The following is a 16204-nucleotide window of genomic DNA, read 5'->3' on the forward strand; positions in this document are numbered from 1 at the left end:
TCGTCTGATTACATTTAAATAAATTTCAATTGAGTTGTCGCCTCGCCCTGACTACTAACTGGGCCACTTGGCTGGCCAACGATTGGACCAGAACCAGAGACATCTCTTCAGCCTGCAATTAAGTTACATAAAATGTGGGTCGCTATACGCTGCTCGCATTTGATGCCAAATTGAGCGAGCATGCAACAATGGGGCAAGTGGTGGGCCGGGCACTGTGCAAGTTACAGCAGTTGCTGCATTTAATGGGATTTTTAATCAAATCTAATGGCGTATGATGCAAACACACATGTCTAAATAGGCTTCTTGACTTATAGGATTTTTCACATAACTATTTCGTTATACTTTTACTATGTGCTCATGCTCATTAATAATTCATTGTGTTTTATTTCAGGCCAAGGCTTTGGGTCGTGTGCTCTTTGAACAAGTTTGCCGTCAGTTAAATTTACTGGAAGCGGATTATTTTGGACTAGAATATGACGAAAATTCAACACATACCAAATACTGGTTGGATTTGGAGAAGCCCATGAATCGTCAAGTGGGCCTCTCGCTCATTGATCCAGTACTACGATTTTGCATTAAATTCTATACACCAGATCCAGCTCAGCTGGAGGAGGAGTACACACGGTAATGCATAGCTACAGCTATACATTTGGATGGATTAATTGAGAAATACAAGTATTAATACAAACAAATTGCTTCTTCTAGTTATCTATTCTGTTTGCAAATCAAACGAGATTTGGCCAAGGGCACGTTGCAGTGCAATGATAATACCGCGGCGCTAATGGCCAGCTACATTGTGCAGGCATCCTGCGGCGACTACGTGCCCGAGGATTATCCGGATCACACGTATCTGTCATCGTATCGCTTTGTGCCGACCCAGGACGCTCCCATGCAGCGCAAGATAATGGAGAATCACAAAAAGCACTTGTATGTGGCAATTAAAACACTCAATCAAATCTTTGTGCTAATCCCCATCTCCCTTCTATCTGTGCTCTCTTTTGTTTGCAGCGGTCAATCGCCCGCGGAGGCTGACCTCAATCTACTCGAGACAGCGCGTCGTTGTGAGCTTTACGGCATGAAAATGCATCCAGCCAAGGATGTTGAAGGTGTGCCACTGAATTTGGCCGTAGCGCACATGGGCATTACGGTATTCCAAACCATAACACGCATCAATACATTCTCCTGGGCAAAAATACGTAAAATTTCATTCAAGCGCAAGCGCTTTCTGGTCAAACTGCATCCCGAGGGCTATGTAAGTACAACTGCTGTACGGTTGATGGCTATAAATAAAATTTGTTTTGTTTTTCTTGCCGCAGGGCTACTACAAGGATACCGTTGAGTTCTTCTTTGACAACCGCAATGAATGCAAAAACTTTTGGAAGAAATGTGTAGAGAACCATGGATTTTTCCGCTGCACCACTGTGCAGAGCACCCCGAGGCGTAAAACTCGTGTGCTCTCCCGTGGCAGCTCTTTTCGGTATGTCCAACATTCATAAAATATTGTTGTAAATATTTTGCTAATTTGGTTTCTCTTTAAACTTGCAGCTACAGCGGCAAAACACAGAAACAGATTATTGAATTTGTGCGTGAGAATTATGTAAAGCGTCAGAATTTCCAAAGGTAAATACAAAGTCAATTCAAAGAATCCACACCAAGATACAGCTGCGCAGCACTGAAGATCCAAACAAGCTGAAAAAGTTTTGTGAATTATAATTTACGTTTTGTTTTTGCTACTCTCACTTTCATGTGAGTATGTTTTTTGGGTTTTACTTTGAGTTTCTAGCTTCGACAATAATACGAATATAAAATACGTATAGCAATTGAGTTTATATTTTTCTAAGCTTTGCTTACTTATTGCTTTTCAAAAAACTTTAAGCTTATACTTATGCAGCGAAATCTCTGAAAACTAAACTATATATGTACAACTTATACTTATATACATATAATTAAAACTTTTATGCAAAACTTTTTATCAGAACTTAATCAGCTCACATTTACAATCATCAGCGTGCTCATCTAAACTTAACGTTTTTTTTTTATTTCTTACTGTTACTATATTATAATTGCGTATCGACATACAACTGTTTAGTTTCAAAATCAATATTTCAACTTATTTTTCAAAATCCAAAGTCCTTTCCAACTCCCTTCAATCACCCAAAAAAAAATGTTTAATGATAACCCACATGACTTGCCATATCAAGTAAATGCGCCCTAGAAAAGAGAAGAGGATTTAAATACCAATTGGTCTAAAGTACATAATATGCAAAAAAGCACAAATCAAAACTAATTCTTAAAAAAAAAAACTAGTGTACTGAGAATGTACTTAAAAGCAATTTAAAAAAATGTACAGCAAAAAAATTATAAATTATACAAAATTTCTTTAGTTTCTCAAACTTTTCTGATTTTTTTTTATAAACATCTAATGTAGCTTTGAAAAATTTATAATTTGTATTCTAAAATTGGCAATTGGCAGTTATTTATGTATGATTAACTTTCAGCATACTAATTTATTTTTGTTTTTGTATAAAAAAAAAGCTTTGAATCTTGTACTAACCATTCAAATTCATTTTATCTTTAGCTAAGCACAATTTTAATTTATCATATTTGACCCTTCCATCTATATAAACAAGCTTCATACTCATTGTTCGTATTTTGTGTTGTATTTAGATGTGGGCAATTGACATAACGGTTTTCACTATTACAATGATAAACAATATTTTAATTTCAATTGCTGTCATATCATTGTGGGTATTTTGTACACAATCACAGCTTATCTCGTTTAAACCTTTGGCCTTTCTTCCCATTAATGTGTAGTAGTTGGTTGTGTGTGTGTCTGTATGTAAATTAAATCTACTAATCTAAATTATCTACTTATATGTATGTGTAAGTAGTTTGGTCTTAATCAATATAACTATAGTAAGTGTTAGTTTTATATGTTTTCAATGAGGCTGACGCGTTTCAGATACTTTTACTTTTTTAATTCTCAACCCTTAATAAACTTGCCCCAAGTATGTTCTTTATATATGTGAAGTGAAGTAGTATCTTTAGAGCAAATTCTGTTGATAAAGTTTGTTATTTGTTTTATTTTTTATTAAATCCCATCTGTACATACATTTATTAAATTGATGCTACTGCCTCCAAGCCAATAAGCTAACTCTTCTGAGCTTTCAAAGCTTAACCAAAAAACCAAACTCAATCAAAACGTGCTTAAAATACTTTAAATGCATAGACATTAAAATAACCCTAAAGCAAACAAAACCTAAATCATAAATGACAAAAACAAAATTTAAATAAAAATAAAAAACTAAATGCGAAATTAAACTGAATGCAAATCTGAGCATGTAAAAATAAAATCGTGGTATCCTCTTGTCTTTTCTTTTGCTGCAGGTCTCAGTCATTCCGGCAAGGGCCACTGAATGCTAGTAGCCGAAGTCAGTCGCATACGTATGTGAATTCCAGCATTTCAGCCAATCCCCTTCTCCCAATTGACACTGGTTTGTATTTATTTTTTGTTAAATTGTTGAATTGTATTTGTTAATTTATCAAATTACATGTATATTTTTTAATTTATCGCTTGGTTCGATGAGATTATTTAAAAAATATTTGCGTTCTGCTAGCGGAATGTGTAGTCATGGCAGCAATTTGTTATTTGTAATCATGTCATGCGTAATTTGATTCATTTGTGAACATTTTTATTTTTGCACGTAACAGCGGCTTGGGATTATCGCAATCAATGCAGCGACTCGATGACCCCTTCTCTGACGAAGAAGGCAGCGGTTACATTGGATCGCCGACGCGACAATCCTACCGACCCCATGCGTTCTCAAGTAAGTGCAAAATAGTTGGTATCGTTTATGCAATACTAAAATCCTATTTGAAATCCTATCCTTAGGTCACAGCAGCCCAGGTGGAGATCTATCAGACGAAGAATTATGCAACGGAATCGCCAACCTCGGCGGAGGAAGCGGCATGCTCGGTGGAACGTCAACACCACTCGGCAGCGGCTATGGACCAAATGAATTTGAACCGCTCGCTTTCACCACAGGGTCCGCAATCGTGGACTTCGCCCAGTCACAGCAGCCAACAGCAGCGCGCTCACGATCCGGCTCGTGCGCATCCAGGCGATCACAGTTTAGGCAAGTTAATCCAATGCATACGTTTTTATTTGTTATCTAAGATTAATTACACACTTTACCTTAGCAGCATATAATCAATATAATTTAAGTCCATTTATGTTTAACTGAATAATTTAAGTTTAAACAGCTTAGTCCCTAAATAATTAATTTGTTATTAGTGACAAGCCATTTCATTTATTTCTAGTTACAGATATTATTTACAGCTTTTTTTAAACCCAAGTGAATTCAGTTATAAGATTCGTCTTATGAATCCAAAATACTCTTTTTATATTATTGTTTTCAGTGCTTGCTTTGACATGATGTTCATAATTTGATTTAGATACCTTTATTGGTTTCTTTTGGTTCAAATCGCTCTTGGCCATCTCTTGTGCTAATATAATATACTCATTTATTTATGCGCGCATTGTACAGGTCGGAGCCACTTGTCCCACTTGTACAGCAGCAGCACGCCTCGTCGAGTCTCAGTGGGCTCCCAGGCGTATGTCCCTGTGTCGCCGCAGCTCATCAGCATCAACACCCACAGCAACAGTCACACGCACAACAACACTATCAACAGCAGCTCAGTGGGTCTTTCGGTGGATCTCAACAGCTCCATGGAATTGGAGGAGGAGCTTCTGGAGCCTGCGGATTTGGAGGAGCCTATGGGGGAGGAGGAGGAGGAGGAGGAATTAGTAGAGGAGGAAGCGGATTCGGACTTGACAGCATCTACCATCAATCGGGAGACTATGGCGGAAGCCTTACCGGCCTCAGCCATGGCCATGGTCAATGCCCATCGTCAGCCGCTTCGCTCACAGGAGTCCCAATCTCAAACTGTCACCCCAGTCCATTATAGCAGTACGAATTATTCGATGTCTAAACAGTGCATGCTTAACAACGCAAATGCCAACTCAACCGAAACTGAAACCGACAACATCATCTACACTGACATCAATGATATGGGACACTATAAATATCCTGATTTTCATAGCGCTCACATGGAGCACAAAATATCAAATAGTGAACATCTCAATTTGAATGATCGCAATGATATCTACGCCACTGTCAATCGCAAGGCGAAATCAAAAACACGCGAAAAGCATTTCAGTGATGAATTTATTGATCAGTCTATACTTCAATACACCCGTGCCAAACAGTTGGGAATGCAGCCAATAGCTATACCGCCGTTGCTAGAACAGCCCAGTACTTCGGCATATGCTGCTGCGCAGGAACGAAATTATAATAGCTTAAATTACCAATATCACAATGATCTCAATCACCCCTCAGAGTCGTCTTCATCTTCATATTTCGGTACAGGCTTTGGGACAAAGCGCTATGCTCAGCAAGAGCGTGTAAAGCTTGCGCTGTCTGAGAATTATCTAACGCCTTCGATGGACTCGCAAAGCTCCAGGCAGACGCATTCATTGCCGCGAAATTCTGAACTCTCTGGAGTAGACTCGGTCGACTCCTATGATAGTCATTATACAACGCATCATCCACGACGCAGCTCGTCGGAAAAGCTCGAGTATCAAATGTCGTCTGGCAACCTTTACTCCACAGCGCAGTTTGTGAAGCCTGAACAGGCAGCTGTACATTATATGGCCGATGAGGAAGAACCTGATGAGGACGATGCAGAGGGCGAAAACATATACGATCAGGTTGAGCGTGAGTCTTGGCTTAAAAGCAGCTCGTGCAAAGATCTCTTTGAAAGATACAGCAGTAGTTATTACTCTCGTGACCATCCTAAGCCTATGACATCATTCGACAAGGAGTTTTTATCATCAAATCGGATTGATTCACCAGTGACACGCTATGATGACTCAAGGCATTCGTTATACTTTGCCAAAAATCACTCAATTGATGCGCATCAAGAATTCTCGCCACTGCCAAATAGTAAGGTTTATTCCTCCAGTTATCCAGGCAGCACATATAATACACAGGAGCATAAGCGCAACCATGCCCAGCACTTGGACTTCACTGGCTCGCAGGACGATATATCGCAGGACAGCTATGAGTTGCTAGAAAAGTATGATATTGATTTCTTTAGTGGTCGTCGTCGTTCTGAGGATCATATGCGATCCTGTTCGCTAGATTCTGGCAACTACATACCCAGTGACGATGAATCTGTGTCCGAGCAGCCCAAGTATCGGTCCGCCATTGATGTAAAATCCAAGTCAGCAGCTGATATTATGAATGAAATATGGGATGCTGAAGATCCGCGCTACTTGCCGCGCGAAAAATTGTCAGTAAAATCGGATGGTAATTTCTACAAGAAAATTCAAGAAGCTCTAACACGCACTTCCAGTCAGGAGAGTCAAAGTGAAATGTTTGAAACAAAAATTTCTCGCAGTCCAGACTCGAGTAAAAAGTCTAGAGATAGCTTATACCACACCGACAGCAAAAAGTCTAGGGAAACAACTAAAAGCAAAACATCAGTAGCTTCAAGCCAGGACTCTAAGGAATCACTGGTTGGTGACTGCTTTGGACGCAACTATGAAATGCCCACAACCACTTGTAAGAAAGTCAAACAGTTCAACAAAAAGGAGTTATATGAAAAGTTTGCGCAGTCAAGTCAGGAGTCAAAGAGTGACTATTACGATGCTGTCGAGCCTGTGGTAGACAACGAAGGGTTTTATGTACGACCTAAGGTCAAAAGCCACGACTGCTTGCTATCCGACACTCACAGCTCAACAGCTAATAGCTCTTTTTATGACAGTCGCGACACATATTCAACTTTCCCTAGTAATAAAAATCATAAGACCTCCAAGGTACACTCCATAAGTCTACAAAATGTCGAAATTGAGCGCAATGCAAAATCATTCGGCAATAAGTCACCGGAGTCTGTTTCTACACCCGCTTCAGGTGTGCGCTGTAAAGAGATAGATATACAAACTACTGACTCTATTGATAAAACTGCGCCCTTCAAGAAGAGTAATTCGCAGTCGTGTAAAATTTCTGCTTTCCGTCGGCGTTCGGATAGCGAAAATATTTTCAGCTTCGATCAGGACAGAATTGAGTGCATACAAAAGTATTCCAAGCAATGGGAGGGTCAACCAAAAGATGACAAGTCCAAACAGCCTGGAGAATATCCCCTGACTCCAGAGCTTATATCAGAATTTGAGAAGCAACAGGCACGTGCAGCTCACCAGAAAATTACCCGCAAAGAAGAATTAATGGCCAAGACACACTTTGAGGAATATAACCCCATACTGGTACCGCTTAATTATACACATGCTACAGTCGAGCGGACCAAAAGCGATCCCAACTCCTTAGCAAATCGCGCTCGCCTGGGCAGCAACTCAAGACGCCATGTGCTAATGCATCAGAAATCAATAGATCTGACGCCGGCCGATTCAAGTGATGAGGACTACATTTATAAACAAATACCCAGTGCGCCACCTTTGTGCAAAGCTCATGGCAACTTTGAGCTACCCAAATGCTATGATGGGCAACCAGTGCCACAAGTAGATCTTCCCAAGGCGGGTTTTGAGTTGCCAAAGAGCTTTTTCCGTGACTACGAACGTCGTTTTACTAAAGTTTTAAAAGAAGATATCCCCTATGTGCTGCATAAGCGACACATTATGAATGGCACTGCACCATCGCCAGGGGACAAAAAGAAACCGAAATCACCCAAGTCACCAAAGTCCCCTAAGTCACCCAAAGCAAGTCAACAAAGCCAGCAAACCGTGCCAGGCCCTGCTGACTTTCTGCCTGATATACTGGATAGTTTGCTTCCAGCTGAAACCAAAGAGTTTCTCTTTACGCAAAATATAGATTTATCTAAAGTTGATCCAATTACTCTTGAAATTGACAAGAGCATACCGATAATACAGCTATCATCACCGAAACGGGATATAACAATGCAAATGGATGCATCTACACTGGAAAAGCTTAATAAAAAGCTAAGTCAAATTGAGAGTGATTCAGCCACTAGTTCGAGAACAGAGAGCATGCATCAACAGAAACTGGAGCAGAAGCAAATGGAGCTTATACAAAGTCTGCGCAAGGAACTCCAGGCGAATGCGCGCAAGGCAAACAAGCCGAGGGTTATTCCCAAGACAAAGCCATCGGGCAAGTCCAAGAAGGGCAAAACACGCATCACTTCATTTTCATCAGATGACGAAAGCCTGGACTCGGACGATGTCTTTGGTTCGGCAGAAGCCATACCGGATCGCTTGGAGTTCTCACCGCCGCAGTCACGCAAAGAAATCGAGCCCATTTTGCGCATTGAGCAAAGCCGTCTCATCTCAGCTGCTTGGGGCAGAGGACAGACTATGAGCTCTACTGAGATTGAAGGCTCGCCGCCACAGTGTCGTCGGCTGGCTGATTTAGAGAATCGGTATCACACACAAAAGTTAGACCCACAATATGCCAATGCGACAGAGCTGCGACGTATTTCAGAACGCTCAATATCCATACCATCTTCGGAAGATGAGCCGCATTTACCCTTGCGACGCATGGATGAATGCACAAATGACTATCAGCGCAATGAAAATATTCCCTCACCCATATTTGAGCATGCAGAATTCTTTCGCAGCAACGATGATATTTATGAAACGTGTCATGAGGAAAAGATAAGCACTTCAGATATTGATTATACCTTAAAGAAGCAAACAGCCAAGTCAAAGGTGAAACTGATTGAAGAAATAATTGATTCGTCGATTGTCATGCGGTCCAAGGGGCATGCACCCATACTTTTTGCGCATGCACGACTAAATTTATCAGAGGGCTCTTCAGTGTCGCTGCAACGCCAGCAGGCCACACAGCAATCGCCCACGACAGAGCGACGCACCAAGAGTTTGGATACGCCAGTTATATCGCTGCATCGCTTACCGCCCATGAATGCATTTTCATCAAAAGATGATACAGTTGGGTTTGAAGAAGAAGGCGAGATCTTGGAGGAGAAAACACTTGAGCGAGCCAATCAACCAACTCAACAGGAAGATGACGCAGCGGATAGCGTGCATAGCTGTGCAGGCTCTATACCCACACAAAGTAGTTATAACGCCAATGGCAGGGACTCACTACTTAGTGCTGTTACCATTGATGTCGAAGAGATGGATTTGCTTAATCAACTAAAGTACATCGAGAGAATTGCTTTGCAGGGCGTTAAAATTAAAAATAAACGAAAATCAAAAATGAAGCTTAAGAGTGGTGATCACTTAATACTGAATATACCAAGATACAGATTTACCGACTGGTCACCTTATAGTTCAGCCAACAGTTCACGCAAAACTTCTCCTGGAGTTTCAAGGGCCAGCAGTATTGACAGCACTGGCAAAGGCAAGCTCAAGACTTCAGAGCCATATAAAGGTAAAGCTGTATCGCGCAGCCGTCCAGAGTCACGACGCACCAGCGCTGATGACCTTAAAGGCAGAGATGGCAAAGGTAGCAAGAAATCGAGTCCAAAAGACCGTCCACGTTCAATTGAAATGCGTCGTTTAAGCAAGGATAAAAGCAAGTCGCAAGAGGAAACAGAGGCAGACATTGCCAAACGTAAGGAAAGGCAACAAAAACTATACGAATCGGCAATGAAACAGACTATTACCATGTTGAGTCCAGTTAAGGATACGCTGCCTGCGTTCCCCGCGCCGGAAGATAAAATACTTGTTAAAACCGATGGCGATAAGATCATTATTGAAACTGAATTCAAATCCAAAGCAGAGGATCATGTGCTAATAGCCAAGGCTCCACGCAAGCTTGACACCTCTCTAGTTAAGTTTAGTCGCAGTTTTGATGAGCGAAGCAGCCCTGATAAGCTAGATAAAGCCAATCGCAGCTTTGAAGATCGCAATAAATCATTTGAGGACTCTGAGAAATCTGATGTGCCCGAAGATATTTTAATAAAATCACCGAAGAAAATAGCTAAAGCGCAGGAAATTAAACAGAAAATCGAAGGAAACGTCGTACACAAGAAAATTGACGGCAAGTCCAATAGCTTGGAGAAACCAGCTGAGCATCATTATCTGGGTACAGATGTAAAAGCGCGTAGCTTGGATGACAAGAAACAGGCAACCACAGAATCTAAGAAGGCAGAAGAGAAGCCTGCTGCAGTTACACGTAGTGCTATTGGAGATCGTCGCATGTTTGCGCATCAATATAATGTCGTTGAAGATATAGACATGCAAGCGGTCATATCGGAGCGCCGTTCGTTGGAAATATTGAAACGGTCACTACCCTCAGAGGACACGCGCGATAGTGAATGCACACACAGTCGCAAAGCATCGACGGCAGACAGTCTGGATTCGTTTGTCTCCGTCGACGATAGTCACTCTCCGGCAAGCAAGTCGCCTATACCAGCACCGGAAGGTTATCCGCACCGTGTGCCAACCATAGAGTGTGAGGAGCCCTCAATTGAAGAGGATGACAACTCATCGGAACGTAGGCATTTAAAAGTAGGCCGCCAGGATGTGAATCGCCTAAGCTTGGATCGCAGTCGTAGCGATGAAACCGGCTCTTGGATAACCGTTGAATGCGATGAGTTTATTGGCTCTGATACTTCAGACAATGAACCGCGCACATTGGAGCCCGATCGCAATGTGTTAGAAACACAAGCCACCTTAGAGGATGCCATACCGCTGGAGTACTCCAACTGTGCCACGCCCACATCAGATTTGAACATACTGGTAACACCACCAAATGCTAGTCCCATGATAGAAAAGTCAGTGCTGGAAACTTTTGAAAAATATACAAGTGACAAGAAGAAGTATAGTCTGGAGAAGCAAAGCGACAGGTCAAAAAGTTCTGACTCTTGGACCAGTGGCGAAAAGGATAGCAGTCCACAACGACAACACGATTGGAGTTTGTCAGTTGGCAAAGAAAAAAGCTCAGTGGAAGAAGAGTCTAGCCACAGCTGCTCTATAGCGCGTCCATTGGGCATATCACAAGATTTTGGCAATGATGAGGCCAAGAAATGCTTGGAGCTGAAACAGCGTATGCTCCAACTGGATGTTGCAACGAAAGATGCCGACGTCACGCCCACAGACTCCAACGAGCAAACGCCCACAAACGAGACCAAAATAATAGTGAAAAAGCCCACAACACCCACGTTGGAAAAGCAAAGCCCCATTGATTTGGGTAACAGCACAGAGTCTTATCTAGATCCCATAGAAGAGCGCATAGCCAAAATCCTGCAAAGAACTGAAGACAGCGAGTCCAGCTCAGGTGGCTCGCGTAAGCCACCACGCATAGAAAAACCCGCCCGTGTTAATGGTGGCAAGAAGTTGGCGGTCAAGGAGCCGGGTAAGTCTGGCAGCAGCTCACAGGAATCCAAATCTAGCTTTGATTCGAAAGGTTCGCTAAGCGTGGAGTCACGCGGCTCCTTCGAAACCGAAAGCAGTTCGGGTTCATTGGGCGCTGCGCAGCGACGTGGCGATCTTGCGCAGAAAGAGCAACAAAATACGTGGAAAGCTTTTCCGATTGAGAGCAGCAATAGCTCGAGCACAGATGATCCCTGGCATCATGTGGAAACTGATGGCGGCTATGAACGCTATGATGCACAGCATCCTTTGCGCGATTCCTCGGACAGTGACGTGAAGGAAGCTTCTCCGGATGAGCAGGGCAAGGAGAGCGACACCAGCTATCAAGATGACTTAAATGACTTTCCCACCACCTTTGGCTATCCAGCCATGACTAGCACTTTAGGTGGCATTGGTGTTAACCCCACGGATATTATAGGGTATACTACGGGGTTCACGCTAGGGCGCACGCTATCACGCATCTCGGAGCGCAGCACAGCCTCTGAGAAATCCAGCATGGAGGATGATGTAAGCAAAGCCTCCACACACTCAGTCAGCATGCGAGATGAGTCCGTGGGCTCCACTGATCACCAGCCCAGTCTTAGCTCCGATTCGCGCAGCAATACAAATCTAGCCTATATATCGGATGCTGATCGCCGCACCTCAGCTGAGATGCCCGAAATACCCTGCGACTCGGCCACAGCCGATCGTTTGTCTAGCATTGGCAGCATATATGAACCCAAATCACCCACTTTGGTCACGGGACGCTTCTCGGTCACACATGTGGACGAGTTGCAGGCAGACGATCAGGAACGTCATACGCTCATGTGCCTATCGAATGCGGGCAGTCAGGACTCAGAGGATTGGCCGCTGCCCGAAATACCTTTTGACCATGTGCCCGTGAAGCAGCCAGACATAGGCTATGGCATGCCCGACTTAGACAAGCCTGTGCCCAAGTCCTTTTGCTGGAAGGCCAGTATGTCCTTCCAGCAATCGCAGGACTCTGTGGACTGGCCCTCACCGCCCTCAAGCACCATCGATGCGCCAATTATAGTCGAAAGCATTGAAACCTATTACACCAGAGAGGTTCAAAGCCCAGATAAAGTTGTGCTGGAAGATGACGGTCACATGGCGTCTGCCGCAGCTGCGATAGATGTGGCCAAGGTGTTGCCTTATGAGGACACGGCGTATCTCATGTCCGCAGCATTTGAGGACAAGGACTTTGGCAGCGAGCAAATACCTTCGGATACAGTGAGCTGTCTAAGCTCCACTTTAAGTGCTGCCTCCTGTCTTTCCTCCTCCTTGAACGTCAGCTGCAGCACTTCGTCAACTCAGCCCACTGCGCGCTCCTTGCGTAAGACTTCCAGCCCGGAGGTAATTGTAGCGCAGCCCACACGCTCGCCGGCGCCACGCAGTCCACTCTCCGAGGACGAACTGTTCTCCAATGACGATGTTTTCATGCCTGGCACTATTAAGGTGCAGCTTTCACCCGATGGACAGTTGCGTAAAATGTCGCGTGGCTCCAACAACTCGGACACCTCCATCGATGATATCTTATCGGGTAGCACTTACATGGACGATCAAACGACAGTGCGTCGCAACTATGAGGCACGCCTGAGCAGCGGTGGCGGCAGCTGCAAGAAGTGCAGCCATTCCAGTCACTCCGAGGAGGAAACTAGCTCCATAGGCACTGATCTGGATGGCACGGTGCGCATGGGATTGCAGCAAAAGAAATGCACACACAGCTCACACTCCGAGGACACATCCATTGGCTTAAGCATCTCTGAGTGGTCCACAGGCACCAATACGGTGCGTCAATATGCCAATCTCTCCGGATCCGACAGTTTGTCTGCCGTCTCTACGCAGTCATGCGCCAAAAGCGAGAAATCCAATCAAACCAAGTCGAGCATAAGCTCCATTAACAAATCCGCCGAGAGCCTAAACGAGCAAAGCGGCAGCTACAAGTTCAGTGGCGACAATGGCTCCTCCGATGGTCTGCGCTATGACATGCTGTCCAATTCGGAGACGGACAAGCTCAGCGAGCCCACCTCGGCCACGCGCAGCGACGACACGACGCTCACACTCACTGAAATGGCCCACACCATCAGCGAGTGGTCCACCTCCAGCAGTCGCACCTTAGTGGGCGTGGCACCTGGCGATTACTTGCCACTGAAGCAGCAGGCCCGCGTCCCCAAGCAGGTTGTCTCGCCCAGCGAGGAGAAACGCTGCTCGTTGCCACAGATCCACAGACGCAGCGGCAGCAATGGCAATCAGGCTCGTACTGGTCAAGAGCACTTGGAAAGTGTGCAGCCAGAGACAAGTGCAGCTGCTCGCAAGCGCCGCTCGCTCGAAATGATGTCCAAGCTGTATCAGAGCCAGGAGATCTGCTCGGAGTCAGAGTCGCCGTTTGTGGAGCGCTTGTATGCACACACAGAAAAGTTGACGGAACGCTATCAAAGCCAAGAGTTTGTGCCCCTACATTCCACGGGCGGCGGTGGCAGCAGCACCTCTAGCACCACCACCACCCCCACCACCAATCAAATACAAACACAACAATCGCAGCAGACGCGACAAAAGCCGCGTGCACCACAACCGCCCACGAAGCCTAAGCCGGCGGTAACCAGACCCATTATGCAGGCGCTGCTCAACAAAATGAAGCAACCTGGTCTGGCCGAACAGGCAGCCGCTGCAGCTGAAGCGCAAGAAGCAGCTCAAGTAAAAGCCGTTAAGCAAGCGCCACCACCCGTGCCCAGCACACCGCCCATTCTGACGCCAAGCGACTTGCCCGGCAATGTGTGCCCCCCACCCGCCAAGCCGCTGGCAAAGCATCACAGCTACGACGATAAGACGCTGTCCAGAACCCAAATACGCGACTACAAAACCAGCAGCAAGCAGCTGCGTCAGTCAAGCTCCTTCCATGAGCATTTGCTAAGCAAGTCACAGCAATCCTCGCAGGAGTTGCCTATGCGTATTGACGAGGAGCGTGACCTACACTCCACATCTTCAGCCACTAACACCACCACGACAACCAATACGCTCAACAGTGAAAGCACGGACAACAATTCGCCGCAATTGCCACAGCGTGCGGACAAACTTGTGCGTTGTTCGCCGTACTATTCCAGCAGCCTCAGCTCGGAGTCGCCGCCCAATCAGTTGGTGCAAAAGCCGCCACGCAAGAGCAACAATAGTCAGCTGGCGGCAGCTGCTGTGGCTACCGCCTTGAAGAGTCCACCTAGTGGCAATGATACGGACAGTTCGTTGGATGTGCGCTCCCAGGACGCCAAACAGTTGCGCAGTCGTGGCTACCGCAAGAAGCGACAGCTGCCGGTCAAGCGCATGCGAGCTAATCTCAATGCTGCAGCGCTGATGGAGCAGGCAGAGAGCTCAGAGTGTTCAGAGGGTTATATGCCCGAAATGGACTCGGGCAGTTCCGAGTACTCTTATCAGCGAGATGAGCATTTTCTGGAGTTCGACGAGGAGTTGGAGCGTGAGCAAACTGATGAGTATGAGGATTACCCGCAGTACAGCGGTGCTGCCAGCAAGTTTGAGAGCCTTGACATGAGCGACAACGTAGATGAAATGGGTTTCCCACGCTACGACCGTTTGGGCCACATTACCAAGCCAATGTATCAGCCTGGACCGAGCAATCATCCCATGCCGCCTTCAACTGGGCAGCCCGTAAAGCCTGCGCGCACCAAGAAGCGGCAGTTAAAGCGCGAGGACTCCCAGGCAGCCAGCACTTCCACTGGCGCTGCACCACAGCAGCAGCAGCCCTATCATGGACGCAGCTATTGCAATCCCGAGGAGAGCGAGTATGAGACACGGGGCGGTGCGCTCTCTGACGATTTGGCCAATTCTAGTGAGGACAGTGGTGCTGGCACCAGTGGCATGGCCACCATTCGACGTGGCACCAGTGTCCGCACTGCTTTCAACAATGAGCCAGTTCAACGTCAGCAACTGCCGTATCCGGACTTTTTGTCGGACTGCGATACTGAGCCCATTGAGTATGAGCGTTATGCCTGCGGCTTGGATATTCGTGTGGATCCGCCGCCTAAATTCCACGACTCGGATGAGCTGAGCGATCAGTAAACAATGGGAACAGCGTTAGCAACAGCAACAGCAGCAGCAGCAGCAGCATTTTCCAAATTTTCAGTTGCCTTGTGACAAATGTTTGAGACTCTACGACTTTTTTACACACTCACACTCACACTCTCTCACACACACTCCAACCAACCAAGTATAACCAACTTATTTATAATTGAGACTGATTTTACGACAAACCGAAAACAATCCAAGCAAACCAAGCTCTAAAATGAAAACACCAGGCGTAAAAAGCGAACGCAATTCTAAATGCTGCTTAAAGAGATTCCTTTAAATACACAAAAGTATTAAAATACGTTAAAAACAAAATCAAATTAAAAAACATTTTAATCAAATTATATACATGGATAATTATTAACAACAAATCAAATACAAATTACAAACCTTATACTATTTAAAATGATGTCAGTGAAATGGTTAACGTAGATGGAAACACCTTGGTGTATATCTCAGTAGAGAATATATATGGCGTATATAAAATGTTGAAGCAAAAGCAAAAAAACCAAATAAACAACAAAACGCAATCGTTAGGCGAGTTGAGCAAATTTTAATGCACTGTTTAATCATCGAATAATTAAATATAACAAATATATAATTGTTATTTAGCTAATACATAAACAATCAACACACACACACACACACATACTTATATGCAGACAGGCACACACATACACATACACACAATTGAACTAATGTTTTAAGCCAACAGTTAAATGAATAACAATTAAACCAATTGTTCAGTATTATATATGG

The 16204-nt window shown here is 44.7% G+C and overlaps 1 protein-coding gene across 2 annotated transcripts in view; it reads left to right on the plus strand.

The window, feature by feature from the left end:
- Positions 1-16204, plus strand: part of LOC108603262 (FERM, ARHGEF and pleckstrin domain-containing protein 2) — a 32538-nt gene that overhangs the window by 12369 nt on the left and 3965 nt on the right. Inside the window, exons 3-11 of one of the 2 annotated variants that reach the window (XM_017991915.2) lie at positions 392-624; positions 706-927; positions 1009-1252; positions 1317-1477; positions 1546-1620; positions 3388-3494; positions 3712-3827; positions 3893-4136; positions 4548-15996. In XM_017991915.2, coding sequence (XP_017847404.1) covers positions 392-624; positions 706-927; positions 1009-1252; positions 1317-1477; positions 1546-1620; positions 3388-3494; positions 3712-3827; positions 3893-4136; positions 4548-15439 — 12294 coding nt within the window. In that variant the 3' untranslated portion in view covers positions 15440-15996. Of the gene's footprint in view, positions 1-391; positions 625-705; positions 928-1008; positions 1253-1316; positions 1478-1545; positions 1621-3387; positions 3495-3711; positions 3828-3892; positions 4137-4547; positions 15997-16204 lie in introns of those variants that run through there. The other variant, XM_017991914.2, reaches the window with a different exon arrangement.

This window comes from Drosophila busckii, chromosome 3R (genome assembly GCF_011750605.1).
Source record: "Drosophila busckii strain San Diego stock center, stock number 13000-0081.31 chromosome 3R, ASM1175060v1, whole genome shotgun sequence".
Classification (NCBI taxonomy): Eukaryota; Metazoa; Arthropoda; class Insecta; order Diptera; family Drosophilidae; genus Drosophila; species Drosophila busckii.